The sequence below is a fragment of the Cystoisospora suis genome, assembly GCF_002600585.1.
Source record: "Cystoisospora suis strain Wien I chromosome Unknown contig_671, whole genome shotgun sequence".
NCBI lineage: Eukaryota > Apicomplexa > Conoidasida > Eucoccidiorida > Sarcocystidae > Cystoisospora > Cystoisospora suis.
Genome location: NW_027153472.1, coordinates 1 through 19,845, shown reverse-complemented (window position 1 = coordinate 19,845; position 19,845 = coordinate 1). Strand labels below are relative to the sequence as shown.

The 19,845-nt window shown below is 54.4% G+C and overlaps 1 protein-coding gene across 1 annotated transcript; it reads right to left on the bottom strand.

Moving 5' to 3' along the window:
- Positions 1 to 3,073: 3,073 nt before the first annotated feature.
- On the bottom strand, positions 3,074 to 18,456 carry CSUI_001651 (uncharacterized protein). The gene is made up of 11 exons (XM_068061856.1): positions 17,957 to 18,456; positions 17,442 to 17,507; positions 17,080 to 17,229; positions 16,187 to 16,310; positions 14,388 to 15,375; positions 11,606 to 13,664; positions 10,386 to 10,762; positions 7,223 to 9,393; positions 6,106 to 6,871; positions 5,235 to 5,391; positions 3,074 to 4,255 (listed from the first exon to the last, which is right to left on the bottom strand). The coding sequence occupies exons 1-11, from the start codon at positions 18,018 to 18,020 to the stop codon at positions 3,978 to 3,980; spliced, it is 7,200 nt and encodes a 2,399-aa protein (XP_067926142.1). The 5' UTR covers positions 18,021 to 18,456; the 3' UTR covers positions 3,074 to 3,977.
- Between the last annotated feature and the right edge of the window lie 1,389 nt (positions 18,457 to 19,845).

Here is a 19,845-nt window from a genome sequence, read left to right as displayed (position 1 = left end):
CCACGACCTCTGAATGCGTTTGCCTCAAATGACGCACTGCCTCCACCAAGGCGATATTACGCTATAGCCTCGTCAGAGGAGTACTTCTGGCAAATTTCGTTTGACATCGCACCGACACTTCGCATTACGAGTGGTGGGAGCAAGCAGCTTTCGCTTGCGTATCTCTGGGCTCAGCGGGCGCGCCGACAACGCTGGTGTTTCTGGTCCCGAGGCGGGCTAGTTGACAACCTGTATACTCTTTGACCCTCCCTCTTTCGGGTGCCGGCACGGCACCAAGGTAGAGGTTCCGCCTGTCAACGATAAGCTAGAGTACACTCCTCAATCAAAAAGCAGGTCTACTCCTGTGGCAAGGCTGCGGGGGTGTAGCCTAACTGAGAACCACTCTAAGATACCTTTCTCATGCAGCTACTGGACGTTCCAAACAAGGAAGCCGTTCAGGATGACGGATACTCCGTCGACCGGCATGAGTGGCGCATCGGGATTCGGCTCAGCCAGGGCATGTCTGCAGCCGCGGGAAGGGCAGGTACGTGCACGTCCCGACCGACAGTCTCCGGCAGACACGGCAAAGGTACCCTACGCAGTATGAAGGGGTGCAGTACACCGTCTGGCCGCGCGGGTGCCGCCTTGACGGCGATTCAACTGTGAGTGTCGCGAAATCCATGCCGTCCGAATGAAACGGAGTGCGATAGAGGTGACAGTTCACCAGAACAAAAGGACCGCAACTGTTCGCGCAAGACATATTGTCGCCTCTACACCGGTACAGAAAACTCAGCAGTAATTTGCTCCTTTCCTCGTCTGCTTCAGCGATCGAACAAGCCCTCGCGGACCAGGAATCTGAACTCTCTCGGGCGGTCGCGGAGTGCAGAAGTAAGCTGCAGCTGTTGGTGGGGGCGATAGTGCGGTACAACAGTTCTTTACGAGAAACCGCGGAGGAGGCCCTTCACACGTCACTTGTCCTCATGCCCCCTCGCTTCTATGAGGACACGGAACTGCGCTGCAATGACCTGAGAGCAGTTTCCTGAAGGGTGCTTTCACTGAGAGTCTCGGCTCTCAACACCTTCCGTTGTTTTGTCCCGCGGGAGTCGCGCCAGTCAGAAAGAATGAGAACCCACAGCGAATCATAGCCCTGAATATTGCAACTCTGGTGGGTGTAAATGCGTTCCACGTTCCCACAGCGGACGTTGCCACTCCCTCGTTATGTGGTCGCTGACAATGGTTCTCCTTCGGTTGCTGCGGTCTTTCTGACAGATTGAATGCCAGTGTCCAGTCCTGCCCGGGCCAGCAGAGGAGAACCGGTTCCTCTCTGATCGCCAGGCTGCCCTCTCGTGCAGTTTCTTTCCAGCCGTCTGAACGTTGAAGGCTTTTTGTCCGGCCCAGGTCGCGCCGCAAAATTTCTGGCACTTGTTGGTGCAGTGAGGCCTGACTTCTTCTTTGCTCGGACTGGAGTACTCCCGCAACGGCTGGACGTGTTCTGGTGCTACAGCTGCAACGGCGGTGTGGTCTCGCCAGGTCTGTCTTTACACACCAGATAGTCCATCATTCCGTCCTGTGATCTGGACGGGAAAGAAAAAGCTCCCAGCGACTACAAGCTTCTCTACTCGACGCAGAGCATCACCGAGCTACGAATTACAGGAGGACAGCGGCTCAAACGGCTGGGTGGCCAGAAAAAGGGTTCGAGCACCTGATCGGCTTCCTTGACCGTCTACAACTGGACCAGGTTGACGCAGCGGCCGGCTGCAGGTGTAGATGGATCCGCGGCGAGGACCGTACGAGTGGTGATGACAGACGTCGAACGGAAGAGTACACCGCTGCTGCTCGGCCTCCGCTGCCGACAGCCGCTGTGCTCTCGCCTGTTGCTCCGGTTGGAGCTGCTCAGCCCGCAATTCTTCCGCGCGCCTCCTCTCCTGGGACGGTTGGCAAGCCGGGTGGCACGGTGAGAGCATCCACTTGAGGGATCAGTGCACGGCGGTTCAGGGGCAACCGCTAGTTAGGATAACACACATCAGCCACCCAGGAAGCCAAACAGCCTGAGGTACTTCGTTATGCTGCTCTTCACATTTATGAGGCGAAGACTAACAAACCGTGTCTCCGGATACATTATTCATGATTCGGCGGGAGGCCTGCGTTGGAGTAGAGCTGGGAAGTAGAGCACGGACTGCACGGTGTGAGAACGAATGAAGTCCTTTCACTCGTCATCGAAGTGTCAGCTCTACTACTACTGGCAGGCGAAGCGCAGTGTCTCCGTACGCAGTCCCAGCAGGAGACCGCGAGGAAAGGATTTCATTGTGTGCACGCCTGCCGCGTGCAGTTCTGAATCTGCAGATCATCACCACCGGCAGGCCTATTGGGGCCTGCGCCTGCAAATATCAATTTCTCATTCGTTAGTTGAGGTTCGCGAGGCGTCAATGGTACTGTTCGCTTGCTGACTTCTAATCTCCATAGAAGAAAAACCAATGTTTGCATGCGCACGCAGCCACAATTAGGATAACACCATCCCCCCCCTCCCGGTCCTGCCTCCCTGCTTCAGCTCATGTATGTTGCTGATGTAGTCCCATGCTTCGACAGCCAGGCGAAAACGCGTGGGGAAGAGTATCTTGCGCTGCCACTTTTGTCTTGTAGGGACAATCCAAGTTGGAGCAGACGGCTTTACGTAAAGCCTGTACGAGCCTGAGCAGTTTAACGAACTGACATTCGTAACACGTGGCTCAAGCCAGACACCCTTCACGAGTCAGTCCGCTGGCTATCATCCGTTCATACTGACTTTGCTCCCTTCACTACAGGCGAAGGCGGGTGTCTCCAGAGTAACAGAAAATCTGCTCAGTAACGCCACTGTCGCCTTGAGCCCCGTGAAAAAGTTTCTGAAGTTCACCGTAGATTCCAGCCGGTTCATCACTAACAGTGCACGGCTGTGCTACGGTGTCCTAGAAAAGAGGGATGTCTCTTGTACCCTTTCTCCAAAGTGCACACTGATGCTGCTGCACACGTGATTGAAGCGTCCTTCTGAAGTAACCATCGTGAGTGACCAGACTTCTGGTGTGGCTGACACAAAGTGAGATGCCAGGTCACCATGGGCTTAACGGGAGTCGCTCGTACGGTGACGTGTGTTGCGTGCACCAGCGTAACTCAATCTCTCCTTGAATCTCGAAGCACGAGAACTTGCCCGGAACTCGGCGTGCGTGCTCTTGTCCGGCCTGGACGGTCACTGCGTTGTCAACAAAAGATTGCCCTTGCACAAGTCACAAAACTCATTGTGAAAAAGACTGAATAAGCATTTTCTGTTTCTAAACAACACTAGGCCATGCTATCGCCGAAGAGCCTGTAACCAGGAGCCTGGCTCGCTGCCCCCACTGTCGCGAACTTCGGAAGTAGACTGCGAGGGCCCTGGTCTCCTCGTGTTTCCTTGTTGAGCAAAAACTGCAAAGGGCGAACGAAAAAGCACCCCAGGTCCAACAAGCACTTCGTTTTGAACGACTAGCATCCTCGCTCGATTCCATCGTCACTACGTCTCACTGCATTTGAACCCGGCTTCCCCAACGCTTTTCGGTGTCCAGGTGCGAGCAAGACCAGCCTGTAGGTAGTCATAGGATGCCATTGGCGGTCGTCGTTCATCACACAACGCACTCCGCTGCCGCTCCCGGCAAACCAAGTCGCTGTTGTGTTACCGTCGTCGGGTCTTTTCGTTCTTCAGTGTACATACTGAATTGCTGAAGAACACGAAGGCACCGCAGGCACTGGACACCTGACTCGGTACGAGCCTCCCAGTCACCGGCAGGCGGTACTGGAGTCTGCACTCCGTGAAGGGAAGTGGCTCCTGTGGTCTGGGCCTGCTGCCCTCTCTGGAGCTTTGCTCGGTACCTTTTTCTTTCAATCCCCATCGGTGCAACTCGTCCGCTCGGGTGTGAACCTGTTTCTTCTTCATGCCTCGCCTCTACCCGCTTCGAACAACCGGCTTTTCTCCTTGGATCCAACCGGCCCAACTAAGCGTCTGCGTCATCCAGTTTTTCCGGAGGGACAATAATCTCACCCGCTTGGGCTGCGGGTTCGTTCCCTTCCTCCTCGGGCACGGGAGCCATCTCCTCCGGAGAAGCGTTCGGGAGATTGTGCGGCTCTTTCCCAGTAGCACCTTCCTGCGCCATTGCCTGTGAGTCAAAAGAAATGGTGTCCGCCAGCGACTTGCCCGAGGTAGCATGCATGGGAGAGTCATGTCCTCCCACCTGGGAGCGTTGCCGTCGACTGGGACCTGTGACGTCAAGGCCTGAGCAAGTCACCACAACACAAAAAGAGTCGCGAAAGAAGAATGAGTAATTAACCAAAATAAAAGAGAACTTCTAGAACACATTGTCATTTCGTTGCAAGGCGAACAATGAGACTAAGACCCACTTCCGGCACTTCAAATTCCAAACTGCCCCTCAGGAAAGTACACAACGCTGTTCACACACGGGCACTTCCGCCTCCCTCCTGTCTCGCCTCGGCAGACGTGGGAACGGCGCCATCCTGATTGTCTGTGCTTTGTGCAGTGCCTCCTTTACGACACGCCAAAATAGACAGCAGAACCTATCACACAAGGCCATAATAGGTCTCGGTGTCTTCCACATCGGCCCCAAGGGCAGAAGCTCCCGAGCGGGCGGCCATCAGCAAGAATACAAGTGTGAACTCACACGCAGCTATACGCACTGTCGCACGATCCCGTCAGGCCGCTACGAAGTCGGGCTCTGCCATGGTGGACCTGTTGGGCCGTTCTGTAGGACATGAAACTGAATGCATTTTCCGGAGAAAACCAGGCGACTGGCCAGCCACTGCCCGGTAGGATACTGATACGCAAACAAAAATTTTCACGAACTGCGTCGTGACGCAGTGAAAGTGTCGAGTCGCAGAAGTGCAAGAAAGTGTAGCGCGGGTTGGAGCGCGAGCGGGGCGATGCTCTTAACCCACTGAGGTCGCAGCTTCTGCAGTGCCTTTGGCTTTTTTATCCTCAGCCGTTTCTTCTACGTTTTCTACAAAGCCAGCATCCTGTTCTCCCGTCGATTCCACGATAATCTACCTTCTTTCTCTTTGTAATCAACGCCGCAAACCTCTCTCATTGCATGCTTTGTCGGCCTTCCACTCAACCGGTCATTAGCTCTACGCTAGGCTGCACCCCTTCCTGGAACCGACGAGACGCGCTAGCTACTCAAAGCGCGCCGGAATCAACGCAGACAACCGGTTCAAGTGCACCAGTTACAGCTAGCGCCTACCATAGCGGCCCGCCGCCGGAGAGTCAGAAGCGTCACTGGCTGAACTGTCTTGGCGAAGACTGGCCAGAGACTTCTTCGAGGGCGCCCTCTTCTCTCCTACGGCCAGTGAGAGCAAAGCCTCCAGGGCTGCCCTCTCCGCCTCGTCCATGCCGTGGGTCTGTCGAGGCATCAGAGCAAGTTCGCAGCAGGTGACGTTGAGAGGTGTGCAAGAGTCTTCGCTACAGCCCGGATGCGTGCCATTTCCTTGCTTCAACCCCCCCGCCCCTCCCCTTAGCCGATGCTTCTTCGCAGAACGAGTTTCCTTAGGCTGCGAGGCCACACTGCCTCGCAGGCTAAGGAAACTTGACCCCCAGACGACACCCGTGGTAAGCTCAAGAATTCGTGACGGAAGAAGCCCCTCCGAGTGGGACTCCGCCCATCAGCAGCATCACTGTACTTGGCTCCACACAACGGTGCCCACCAACCCGAAAGTGCGATTCCTCGTAAGTTCCCTGCAGCACACTACAAACTTATGTTTTCGGAGCACCGTTGTCGGAGCCCGAGGAGGAAATCAGAGCCGCTACTGCAGCTTAAAAAGAGTAGGCGGCACCTCCGCTCAGTCAACTACTTGGGCAGAAGAGCCGATCCTCGACACTACGCCAGCTGCTCTCCGAAGTAAGTGGAGAAAAGCGAGAACCGGACAACGGCGGGCCAGTGTGAGCTATATGCTTCAAACGCGGCGAGTACCCGAGAGTGGAATGAAGTGGCAAATACTCCTGCGAAATTCCGTGGATATCAACTGTCTGCCCGGGTCCATGACGCCTGACAGAGTATATTATGCTCGTGCGTCTGTGCAAACCGCATCTCCCCTCTTCGGTGTCTGAGTACTTACTTGATATTTCTTGATCCTCTCTCTCTTTGGACCCTCGGTTCGAATTTCTCTAGCAGGTTTGTCAGCGAAGCTACTGTGGAGGTCAAGCACTGTTGTCTCTGTAACTCCTGATATCGCGCTAACGTTTCCGTATGCCTTCACTTTCTGTATTGAGGGGACGTTCTTGACGACGGCATTGATAAGATCGCGGAGTGGCTCCTCGCCTATGGAATTTTGCTGCAGCTCCAGCGTCTCCAGAGTGCACTTGGAGCCGAAGGGCGCTGATTCCGCTAGCTGCATAGCCGCGGCTTCGGCGAACTTGTCTCCCAGAAAGCAGCCGTTGGCGGAGAACGTCTTAACATGATGCCCGCATCCAACTTTTGTTAGCACGCTGGAGAAGACGGAGGAATCTCCTATTGGATTGCGGTCAAGAACCAACCGACCGCAACTACGGAAGCTACACGCGCCCACGAGAGGTTCGCTATCATGCGAACCCGAAAGGTTGTTGAAAGAGAGGTCAACAAGGTCTAGATCGTACAGCCGCAACGCCTCCGAGGAAAGGGCTTTCAGGTGCGCCGAGGCGAAGCCCATGTTGCAAAAAATCAGTGATTTCAACCACGTGTACTTACAGAGGAAAAAGAACGTGGCCTTCAAAGCATCCGGAGATACTCGACAACCTCCGAAGTCGAGAATTGTGCCCATACCGGCTTCGAAAAACCGCAGAGCAGACGGACTTAGCGGGAGCTGTTGACGGCTTTCTGTGCGTACGTAGAAGAGCCCCGCCAGCCTGGGTGTTGTCAGAAAAGAAAAATAAACAAACACAGCAAAAAGATAAAAACTCAGAGAAGAGCCAACGACGGGCGAGCCCGGCTCTTCAGTTTCTCGTGAACGCACAGAAGCACGATGGGCGGGACTTCGACTTCAAAGCAGACACTCGCGGGACGAAACAGAGAAAAACACTAACACTCGCCGACAAATGACAACCGATAGTTCTGTCAGACTAACTGAGGCACTCGATGCCGAGCACGTCTCGCTTATACAGCTCACCTTCATCGAGACATATTCCCGCGCCTCTCCAGATGGAACGATCTATTCCTACACTCTTCCTATTGCCCTCCCTGTTCCTGCAGAGGCTTACCTGGCATGAAGAACGCGCGCCCACTCCACCGTGACGGCGTCGGAGAAGCCTTGAAGAGTATACGATGAAAGTTTCAAGTCTCCTTTCACCTTCTCGCCCAGAAGCGGGAGTTCACCCTTGCAGGATGAGAATTCGAATCCTTCGACATGCAGTAGCTTTGGCTGCGCATCAAAATCGACCTTGACGCGATGGAGTATCAATCCACGCATTGGTTCAGACTCGTCCCACGGGCTGGAAAGCAAGAACTCGCTGCTCATCTTCGTACCGTGTCTTTCCTGAACTAACTGCATAGGATCTCGGATAAGAAACTTTGACCATACTATGGCAGGACCACGCAGTTCGAAGTAGACGAGAGGCAACTGCTGTTTACTAGTCGGCTCTGAAGTCCGTGTGTCCGGTTTACCCCCAGCTTTGCTGATAGTGTGGTCGTCGTCAGCTGTCCAACCATGGGCGAAAAGACGCCCGGAGAGGGTGACCGGCAGTTTTTTCACTCCCTCTGCCCCCCCAGCCACCGGCGCCTTGAGAGTGCTGTGGAGAGGCTGTGCAGGGTCGTAGACAAGAACGGAGGAGTCGATTTTCCCAAACCCAGTTTTTAGAGCATCATCGATCTCTTCTACGGTGAGAGCCCGATTGAAGGATACATCGATAGCCCTGAGCTTGGGTAGTTTATTCTTCTGAAATAACAGTAGATTTGCCAGGTCGTCAGCAGACAGTTCGTTGCCGCTCAAGCACACAAATTTGGGTGCGTCCTTAGGACGCTCCAGATCAGTCAGCTTCTGGCGGAAGGCCCGAGAGGCTTCGGCACCGAACCGTGTGCGGTTCATTTCAATGCGGGAAGCACGACTTTCCACCAGGAGGTCAAAAAGCAAGACACCGCCGCCCGACTGTTCACCCAAAGGGTTGTCATTCAACTGCACATTCGCTGCGCGAACCTTGTTGACAAGCCGACAAATGGGGAGGGAATCGATAGCCTCGAGAGCGTTGAAGCTGAGGTCAAGACGATCAACCACGATGTTAAGGATTTTCGCGAGTTCCGCGATTTCTGAGTCGACCAAAGACCGACAGGACATGTCAAGTAAATGTATCTTCTTCTCCTCCTTCAACTCCGTGAATAAAACCTCCTCGGCGGATCGGCTGAACGGGACTCCCTTCAAACTCAGGACCGTTGCGTTGACTCCCGACAGACAGTACTCGGCAACTGACAACGCAGGTTGCTGGTCTCCTCCACTTGCTTCTGCAAGGGATGCGGCGTACTTGAGGAGAGCCAATCGTCTCTTAAGGAGTCGGTACCATTGCATTGTTTCTTCCTCGGTGTCGGCGTTTAGAAGCAAGGCAACGGCTTCCTCCTTGGAAATACGCTGTTCTGCTGGGTTCTTGTCTCTCTCATCCGCCTGCAAACCTCCGGGAGAAGGCGCCCGTGCACCATGAAAGCCCTGCAATGTCTGTCCTTCCAACAGCACAGCGTTGTATACCACGTCCGGATTACTGGAAGGAAGCGGCTGGACTGTAGTGAGGGAAACTCGGGTGTTATGCGTGACATTCACACCGAAGACAAGTGCCCACTTCTCATTCCCGGTAGGCATGCGGAAATCGCAAGGAGACTTCTTCCCCTGGCCTAAGCCTAGTACCCCGAGTGCAGAAAACTCACTCCCTTGACCTGTCGTCGCCATTCCGTCTGTGTAAAACAGTAAATTTAGACCTCGAACCTCGACAAACATCCGTTCATGGAAAAAGCCTCCCTGTGGTTTTCTCTGAGTAGGCTGTGCGGATGACAGCGGATTCTTGATGTTCCTGAAGTCCTCTGAAACAAAAACAATTCCCGAATAGTTGAGTCGCGCTTTTTGTATATCGGGAAAGATGTTGGGAGGGGGCACGTAGCGTGCATAGTCAAACGAATACTGAGGGAAGGGCGTGTCGACAGACTCATAGCTTGACACTGTTACAGTGGGATACGTGTACTCCGTAGTGACGGAGTCAAATTCCTCCTCCTCGTTGTCTGGTCGCTCTTCTTCTTCTGATTCCTCCTCCTCCTCCATCTGCGCGAGGAGACCTGCTGCCTTGGCGCCACCCTGCTGCGCTGCAAGCATCTTCAAGATTCGCTGCTTCCTCTTGCGACGCTCTTGCTCTTCTCGTTTCTCCGCATCTTCTTTCGACTTTGCGTGGTGACGGCCCTGGAGCATAACAGATGAAGCCAGTGTACCCGAGCGCCGCGGTTGATGCACTGAGGATGCCACGCACGACGAGAATACATGAATCCTAACTGTTGGGAAGATCACGCGCACGAACCGACAGCAAGAATACGCGGCGTACTCTCCCATCTTCTAGCTAGCCTTCAATCCTGTTACCCCTACAGCCTCGGACCGCCCGACTACTCTATGGAGCGTCTCCGTCGTCGACGCAGCAGTCTAGTCACACGTGAAAAAGATCTTTGTGAACGCCCGAAACCACACCTACACCGACAAAGCAACCCTCCCACTTGTGCCCCTCAGCCACAGGGAATCACTCTGTCCCAGTCGGAAATCGCCAAAGCTGTAGTTGATAGCCAGGGGAGGAGTCCGGCACGCGAGCTCAAGGGATCCAACTGCTGGCTCTCGCGAGCGAGAAAGTTCGGCCATAAATAGTCTCTAGGAAACACGTCCCTCCAGCCCAACAGGCAACCCGCCTTCCACGAGCTCTCCGCTGTTGTCAGTTTACGTTCCGAAGAAGTCAGCAGAGAAAACAGTATCCTAACGGCGTATGCATTTCCACAAGGTCCTGCGGAAAGTTCTAGTGTGAGCGCAGGTGTCGTTGGTCTTGGTCTGGGGACGTCACATGGCATAGGGCGCGACCGGAAAGGAGAGGCGAGAGATAGGAACATGCGCACTCTGAAATGCCGGCGTAGCCACGCGGGCACGGGCGGACTCCACACAGGGAACTGGTTCAATGTGAGTGCTTCTGAATGGCTAGTGGATCACTTATTCTAGGCGTACGTCCGCAAGCTCATCCTTCCTTCGAACAGAAGGCATGGTTTTGAACTACAGTCCTACTTGTGCTCAGGTCTCGAGTGCATCTCTGCACCAGACTTCCCGCGCGATCGATATATGAACTCTGTCACTCGGTCATTCAGACCTGGGAGTAAAAGAGATATGACTGAAGCTGCGGGAGTGTAAACAACCTTGCTTACCGGGACTTTGACTTTTGATTTGGTTTTCCCTGTCTTGACGGCAATCAGCTTGAGAATGGTATCTAACCGGGGATTTTCTGCATTTTTCTTCTTGATTGCACGGTATCTTTCCTTCAGATCGGGAGGAGGCAACGCTTCTAATTTAGAAGGTCCCGCACCTCGGCTGTACGCATAGGTCTCGGTGTCCATGTCCGGTCCATGCCGAGCTGCAGCTCTCTCCGCGATCAAAGCCCGCTTACGTTCTTCCTTATGTTTGTTGAAAGCCTGCTGTGTCTTTTCTGCCTCAGTCTTCAATCTCTCTTCCAGTTCACGTTTCTCTTGGGCTGCTCGACTCGCCTCTTCGCGCGACTTCGCGAGTTCCGCCTGTTTCTGTCGCTCTGCAGAGGAGCCGCAATTGATACAACGATACCAGACGACATCAGTTTGTGAATATCCGGAACCGCACAACAAAAGCTAGGGTCCCGAGAAACCAGGTGAACAGGAAAGAAAAAAGTTTTCACGTGATCTCTTCGCACAGTCCATACAGGCGAGTACACCAGTTTTAGGAAGGATACGCTCTGCCATGATATGCAGTAGCATCTTTCTGGTAATGGAGGCAGTAGTAGTTAAGATGCATTGTCACCCGAGCTGAGAGACCATGAGACGAACGAGTGACTGAGCTCCGGAATAGCACACTCCAAAGTTCACTCTGCACCCTTTTTCCTTCTTTATGGCTTTTCACGGGAGCCGTGCCCGCTAGTGGCCAGTCTAACAACGTTCTGCCGCGCCTACTGAAAGGTAGGTATTTCTGTCATAAGAAAGAGTGGCGAGCCAAAACACGGGAACACAGATATTTCCGGAAGACAGTAACCAAAGACGGACTAGAAAAGAAGGAGCGGAGAACAAGCATGTCTTGTACGCAACATCATTACTGCAAACGAAACCGACTGAGTCAACGAGGAAGAAAGGATAACGAAAGAAGCATCACCAACCGCCATGGTCAAGGCACAGTAAAGCAGGGCTCCCGTGCTGGACGTCCCGGAGAATGATTGCTGAAAGTGCTTGTCTTTTATTTGTCGCCCGCTCCGTGGCTTGAGTGAACAGTGATAGGTGTCCGACGACGTTGACAGAGCAAAAGCCCAGAAATATACGAGCTCTTGGCAACACAAACACAGACCGGAATGAGAAGAGCACATTGTCACCCGTTTGGGGTGATTGTCCCCAGGTCACTGGGAACCTACCTTGGATATCGAAAACCGAGATGGCTTCCTCTCTGTTTTTGAGAACGTCACGTCTTCTTGTCTCAATGTCCTCTTCCTTCACGTAATAGCCGGGGGAGAACTGGCCCTCGGGGTAGGCATACCTGTCCTCCAAGGTCTTCTGAGCTTTTCGGAATTCCATGTCCTTTTCTAACATGTCAACAGGGAGAAAGATTCTTGAGCTGAGTAACCAAGCATGTTCTGGCTTGCCCATCTCCGATGTCGTACGCTCGGCATCCAGGAGTCTCCGCCTCCTCCCATATGTGTGCTGTTGCCATAGACTAGTCCCTGGGCGACACTCATTCAGGCCCTCCCCATCCCTGGCAGTAGCTCCAGCCTGAGAAAGGAAAGCGAAACCGCCGTCAACGGCACACTCTACCTCCTTCAAAGCAGCTACCGCCTCTGGTCCTTGGAGATGGGCGCCTAATAAGGCTGGCCCTACTGCTGCCTCCACAACGGGCTTCCCTATGCGGTCTTGCTCCCCAAGCATGTTCAGAATGCCCATAGAAGACGGGACTGTCGTTAGATCTTCGCTGCAGTTCGCGAGGCGGGAAACCCCTGAAGAGACGTTTTCTCGAGGCCCTTCCAACAGGGGCGCTCGGCATCGATCATCGTGGGGAAACCTCGTTACGGGGACAAATCTTCCGGGAAAAGGCAATAGTGCACGTTCTTCCGCTCCTCTTTGACGCCACTTGCGCTGACCGGAAGTCATCTGTTTTTCACCTCCTGTTGACGGGACGCATATCAACGAGCTTCCTTCCGCGTCCGCTCTCCTGCGAATGGAAATGTTCAGTTCCGCCTTCTCCTCATACTCTTCGAAAATCTCATAGGGAGGCCCCGCGTACACTGGCGTGTCAACAACAAGGTCCAGAGGCGCGCCGGCCGCTGTGGCTAGCACCTCGGGATCCTCTCCATGCTGCTCCGTCTGTGCCGAGAAGTGGGCCCACCTTCTGGATACATCCTCTTCAGTCTCGTCGCCCATGAAAGAAGCAGAATCCCCAGGAGGGAGATGCGGCACAACAACACGCCCAATTTTTTCTTGGATGGGAGGGCGGGTGCAGCCAGAAGGAAAGTCAGTTTGTCGAATCTGTTGTAGGGCGTTCCAGGACGACAGAGCTACAGACCGCTCCTTTGTCCGCGATGGTAGCAGAAGAGGCAACTCAGCTGCTTCTTCCAGATCGTACTCCTCGCTCCTTCCTGAAAATGCACTCGTCTTCCGACTTATTGCTGAACTGCGTCGAGATAACGAAGGCCTTCTTGCTAACTCCTGACTCGCTCCCCCAGAAGCTGACGGAGGAGCCGAAGAAGGGACGATAGCACCATGCAACGTAGTCGACTGAAAAGAGACTTTCCGTGAAGCGGTTCGGCGCCACTCTGCATCCCCTTCCACCTTATATGAAGGTAAATGCTGGTCCTGTTCGTCTTCTTTCCCGTGCCAGTGCTCCCCGCGTGCCGTGCCGCCTGTCCTTTGTTTCGACAATCTCCGTTTAACAAAGGACGGTCGCAGTGCACCGTGTAAGGGAGCATCTTGAAAAGAGACTCTACCACGGGTAGGTGCCTTCCCTTGAGTGCTGTTGTGTTCTTGACCATTCACATTAGCAGCTCCGCTGTTACTCGCCGAGTCTTTTGGCGGCCCACGTGAAAGCACACTCACTCGCACCGGAGAGCTTACCCCTGCAAGCCGTCCCTTGGAGATTACGAGTGCCTTCTGCACGGGTCGGAACAAGTCCTGGCCAGAGACACTAGAACGAGCAGTGCCGGGATCGAAGCTCCGGGCAGTAGGTAAGGTCGATGCTGTAGAAGCCGAGGCGCTTGAGGCGGCAAGCAACTCCTTTTCTGCGGCACGCCTGCGTTCCTCGCGCCTTCTTTTCTCCCTGTCAAGCATTTTCATGTCGCGCTCTTGGTCTCGTTCCAGGTTAGTCATCAGGCGGAGGGCGCGAGTGACGACGATTCTGCCGTCTAAATCGTACCCCATTGCGTCTTCTTGCTGCACATATTTGTGACCCTGAAGAACAGTGGCAAGGAGACCGGCGGCGCGTAGCTGAATGATGACCCATAGCATCCACCACATAGAGCCGGAATTTTGACATAACGCCTGACTGTGCAGAGATGCAATGTAGTGTCGTACACTACGACACACCGTAAAACTGGCGTAGTGTTCTACAGTATTCTAAGAGCGGTCGCAACTGGAATACCTCGGCTCTGACTCAACCGACACGATGAAGTCATACCCCCCACTTCTCACGCTGTGGACTGGTCCAAAAAGGAGAGAAGATAGTGCAGCTGAAACTACAGCTCCCGAAATGAGTGAAGAAATTTCCGCAGAAGTTGGAAGAGATGAGCATGCGAGTCAAGATGTACGTCAGGCGCTGATGGCACAGCTAGGCATGGAGGAATTGCTCGCCATCAAAAGCTGCACGACAAGGTAGCCATTGACGACTGACAACAGATAGAAGTGTGCATGTGTGTGTCTGGGAGAACGCTAGATCGACCACCACGGAAATAAGGCAAAAGAGTCACCATGAAGAGAGAGGCGCGGACTTCCAAGTAAATTGACAGGCTTTACACCCGCGCTTCCACACGCTGGAAAAAGAAAGCAGAACAATACGCACTCAGCGACCTGCCTACTGAGAAACGAAAACCAGACGCACCTTCAGTGTCACATTCTCTTGATGAAATTGAGGGTGTGCGCGTGTACTTTCTCGCCCCTCCTCACGTCGGTATACCGACGCAACGGTTAGCGTACAGGAGAGCACCCGCGTACCTTTCGCTCTTTGATATCAAGCAGATCTGACCAGCCCTGATCCGTGCCCTCATCCCGTTCTCCCACTTTTAGTTCAAGCCGTGTAATCAGATTTTCAGCAGCACTTTCCTCTTTTTTCCTCAGTCGCTCGTCCACAACGGCATCTGTAAACGGCTGTCTTCTCGGTCCTACTTCGCTTCCCAGAAGTGTTTGCCTGTCTCTCCCTCCACTGGAAGCATCAAATACCATGCGGCGGTGTGGGTCTTGACGCTGAAGCGCAGCCTCCCCTTCAGCCCCCATCACGTGTTGACTCCTGTCCCCTTCAGTTTGGTTCTGTCCCTCTGATGCGCTTCCCCGTTCCGTCTCCTTCACTCGCCTCGCACCCCACAGTGACGCCGCCGCCGCTGCACGCGCTCGGGCATGTGCCGCGCCCTCTTTTTTCTGCTGCTCTTGATCCTCCTCGGCTCTCTTCACCACACCAGGGGCCATGCCGGGCTGTAGCGCCAGCAAGAACAAGTTCTCAACAGATTCGTCTACTGAAAGGACTTTCTGAGCATCATATATGGCTTTTTCTTGCAGGTCAGAAGCTGCGGCAGCCGCTGAGCTCTCGACCTGCAAGTCGCTGACCAACATAGCTGCCGCGCGCGGACAGATGTGCGCGGCCTGAGAGTGCAAAAGCGCCTCTTGCCCTGCACTGGCAGACGATACACCTGGGGCAACCTGGGGCGCCGTCCTGGGTGGCGGCGTCGAAGAAGCACTTCCGCTTTCAGAGAGGCCCGCGTTAGATTGCCCGACATCGTCGCGCCATAGACCAGTCAACGGAAGAGAAGCAGATGACGCGTTGAATGAATACTTCTCGCTAGTGGCGACGAGTGGCGCAAAAGGCACGGAGAGCTGTTCAGTGGCACCTGAGAGTATGCGTGCATCTGAAGGCGGTACGGCCTGGATGCGCTGGAAGGCGAAATTATTTACTGCTGAGCAGCTTGCTGCGTTAGTTAGTTCACGCTCCCTGTTGACACGTCGTAGGAAAAGAACAAGGCAGTAACACTACTGCAAGGGACGGCGGGAAATAGTGCCCGTAGATTTCTTGGCGAAGATACGGAGGCTGGCTGGAAAAGGGTGTAGGCGTCGCCGAAAAAAAGACTGACGGAACGCATCCACATCTCTCCGGCAAAGTACGCATTTCCTGCAGCAAATTGGGTTTCTGCATCCGTCAGTACTACAGCGGTAAGCAAAAAGAAGGCACGAATGCTGCCGCTTCTTGGGCATGATGGCCGTGGGGAAGAACGAGGGCGAATCCTTATCGCGTAGGATCCCTGGATCCGCGCGGGTGCAGAGAAGCTGGAAGTGCAAGGCACACAGACGCGTCCTGTCTACGACCTGCCAAACCGCGCCGGAACGTCACTAGTGAGCCATGCGCCGAAGTATAGTGAGGCTATGATATACTGAGGCTGCGAAGACTGCCTGCCGTGCACAAGAAAACAATATAGTGGAAAGTCGCGGTGAGGGGGCTGTCTCCGCACCATGGTATTCGGAGTTCCCTAATGAAGAAAGTCTTGCTTCGACGCGCGCAACTCACGTAGACTGCTGCGGCTACGGAAACGTGGGCGCTTGTAGGTGCACTGGACACTGGACAGACTCAGTTGCGGTCTGCCACTGGGCGGGGTTTCGAGCGTTATACGGACATGGCGCTAGCAGAATCAGTGATGGCAGAACAAACTAAGCATACTAACGTAGCTTTACACTCGTCTTGTGGATCAGACTAACAGAGAAACAAGCAGTAGACAGAAGGCAGGAATCCCGAGAAAGAGAAGCAATACCAGATCAGTGATGGAGCGACTGGATGCCACGCCTCGGGCTCTGTCAGCTGAGAAGGTGCAACGCGCTTTACGGGCCGCTTCAGCTCCACTTTCAGACGCGGGATCACCTGGACCTCGTCCTCCTCTGCGCACAGGAAAGGTCACCGGGGTCACGCTGAAGCTGCGCCGCTCGCCGGCAGCCCCTCCTTCCGTTATTATGAATACGCTTTGCTGAGTGAAGCCTCGCAACCGACTTCCGACTGTTTTTGACGATTCTGACTCCTGTCGGATGAACAAAGCTGATCGAGGGGCTGCCGACTGATTCATGACGTACTAAAATTTGGCGGCGGGCCGCCCGACCTATCGGGAAGATACCCCGGAAACCCCTCGTTTGAGGCACGCCATTGTCGCAGTCCCGACTCATAATGTGGAGTGCCGTGGACAGTTGCCGCACCAGTCACGAAACGACGCCCGGGGTTCACGCGAAAGAACAAACCTATCTTTACGATAATAGTCTTGGGACACCGAGTGCTGCCGCTCCCCTACAGCAACGAATATGTCCGTGTATTGGTATGTAATATGACCCGCCGATGCCTTTCTCAAAAGCGACGTCCGAAATGGTGAACCCGATGTGGGATGTGATAACCGAAAGCAAAGCGCCTTCGCCGGAGGGCACGAACCGTGAGCACAGTGAGCCACATGCCTTATCATAGAATCCGTGAAAATGAGAGACTCTCTCCGTAACCAGCGCATCTGAGTCCGCGTACTGCAGGAGTCTCCGCACAGAAAAAAGACACTTAGGTCCCAAGCGGGTAAACCTTGGTACAGCAGCAGGGGATTGACGGACTCGCTTGGATACCCTGGCAACCAACGGCTTCCCGCTTGGGCTTAACAGCTAAGACCACAAGCCTTACCGTCTTTGAGGGAGAGGTCCCGAAGACGATCAAAGCGCCGCGAGTCTGTATGAGGCACGGAGAGCCACCGCCCAGACCCAGATACAGGGGGCCTCTGTCGCTCCCGGGGAGGAGCGGTCTCCCCCCATCGCTCCGCTGTTCCCTCTGCGACTGAGTGAAAGCCAACAAGTCAAGCACATGGAGGAACGAAGAATCCACTTCTCTCTGTACGAGTGCAAAAAGATAACGCAGCATGCGTATGCGACACTTAACACAGAATAGAAAACGCGTGTAAGTGGCCCCCCTAACCCCGCCAAAGTTTCTAGAGCACCTGCAGCGCCGACAGCGGTCACCCTCGAAAGCGGAGCAGGTGGGACCCTCACTTGCATCATCTGGATCGTCGGAGTCCTCAACAGTCGGTCCAGGGACGGCGGCTTCGTCGAAAAGATCTGTACAGTGATAAGGACAACGGGGGAACAGACAACGCGGACGACCGAGCAAGTGGCCATATAGTATGTTGGCTTATCGGACCTGATCTTGCTAGTGGTTAGCTCAAAGCGGCAGCTTGCTGCAGTGCCTGAGATAGTTCTCCCACCTAGAGCCAAAGAGCTACCTAAGCAAATATGCAGCCTCACTCAGCAGTATCACTTGCCTCTCCTGGCATGAAGCACAGCCTGCGCCCGCTCATAGCGCACGCAGCTCCTCGCTATCACCTTACAGTGACAGCCGCTCAGGGGTAGCCAACACAGGCTAGAACAGGGCTGCACACTACTCTGTTGTCCTTTCAGCGGTAGCCGGTGTGGTCCGTAGTCACCGATCCACCTCTGCCTGTGGCCTCACAAAACAAAAAAACGCCAACCTGGCGCTCAGCTACGCCGAGGAGGATGACACTACTTACGTCCATACGTGAGGAAGTGGTTCTCCATCTCCCGCTTGTCGGTTCTCCCAAGATGGGGAGCCATCGCGGACACACTCCAGAGAGGACAATTGCAGATCCCCCAAAAGAGAGCGGTCGTCAGCGCTGCCCAACAGTAGTCGCAGACAACCAACTAAGCTTAGCGAGGTCGGCTCCCCAAAGAACCCCCGAGGCAGGACGACTGGCTCGTCAGAGAGAGTTAGGCGGCCAAGCCTGCCAGTCAGCGAGCGCAGCGACACCGGGCAAAGAAGGTATGTCTTCTAAGTATAGTTGTTACCGGCGGTCTCTGTAGGTCGCGTGCTTGCTTGCTAAGAAAAAATGATACCAAGAAGTGGAGGATGGCTATGTACAAAGAAGCTTACGATCCCTCGGTACGCCATTTCCGGCTATGATTCTACGCAGGCCCTCCTCGGGTGCACTTTATCAGCCACGAGTAGCAAGGGCAGTCCGGCACGATTGAAGAGGCGTGTACAGCTAAGCCTAAACTCAGGTACAAGAGTCTGAGATAGCACTGTTCCTCTACAGAGACAGACTTCGGATCACGCTACCCCATGCTGCATGCCAGATAAAAGCATGCAGATGTCAGGAGCTGCTTGTCTCCGGGCACGCCAGCACAGGTGATTTCTTGTCGAAGTTTTGTGGCTGGGTCATCACCATCCCGTGGCACATCCTGAGAGCAAGCTGGCTCGCCTTCTTCCTGCGATACAATAGCGACGGCGCCGCGCTACAGTCCGCGAGTCCGCCGATGTGCGAGAATGCGGACTGCTTCACACTACTGACCCCAGCACATCACACACCGAGGAGTGATACGACTTCTTGTGAAAAGAAAAATTACTTTTGGCGCGGTCGGCACTCCGCCGATGGTCGCTGGCTGCCACTGGGTGCTGTGCTCTCCTTTTTCCGCGAGAGTTCTGCGGTCCTGCCAACTAAGTACACGGATGATCTCGAACGGAGACGTAAAAATTCGTTTGTTACGATTCATTACCTAGAAAACCTACTCTGATTACTCTTATATCTCTCTGCCTCGCCACCGGCTCTTCTACCGCTGGCGACTGACGCCCCCGCTGCCGACAGACGCCCCCGCAACACTCCGCCTGCCATATAGCAGCACCTTCCCTCGGGTTGTAGCTGCACCAGCCGCGGACATGCCCCGTGCTCCGTCTGGCTCGCACCACTGGTCGTCACCAATAAGCCCCATTACACAATAATGTGTGCAGCTAACTACACATCAGCCGTCGGGCGCACTCGGGGTGGACCGGCACACGGTCCACTCCCCAGCGATAGCGGTCGACGCTCTCGTCACCAGGCACCGTTTCAAGGTCCGTTGAGATGCTGCAGTAAGCAGTTGGGGCGCCCACCGAAGCTCGCGGAAAAGGCCTCACAGATCCGGAGTCTTCCGGCAGGTCTAATACTTCGAGATCATCTACTCCTGGTTAACCATTCTTCTGGGCAGTAACGCTGCCCGTCTTATCGTTGTTGAACCTCTGCGGCACACCTACGGCGCGCCCACCTGGATGCCAGCTGACCAGGGTACTGTGCGCGCGACTCAGACGTACTGCCACGGTAACACTGACTTCGAGGATCCGCAAGTGTCGCGCTGCCGTTGTTCGTCTTCAGCGGGCGCTTTATAGACGTAGACGGGTGACCTTCACAGAATGTTTCATTTTTGTTAAGTCCATAATTATATTTCAGTTTTATTTTGTTGAACCAGAAACCACTCCCTTATCAAAAACGCGCATTCTACCGCTGAGCTGCTAGCGTTTTTTCTCTTCCACGCCAGGTAAGGGACCGAGCCTCGACTCATTCGGATGCGGTTTGTCAGGATTTTGCAATCCTGCCTCGATCGCCACTAAAATAGTGGTCTATTTTTA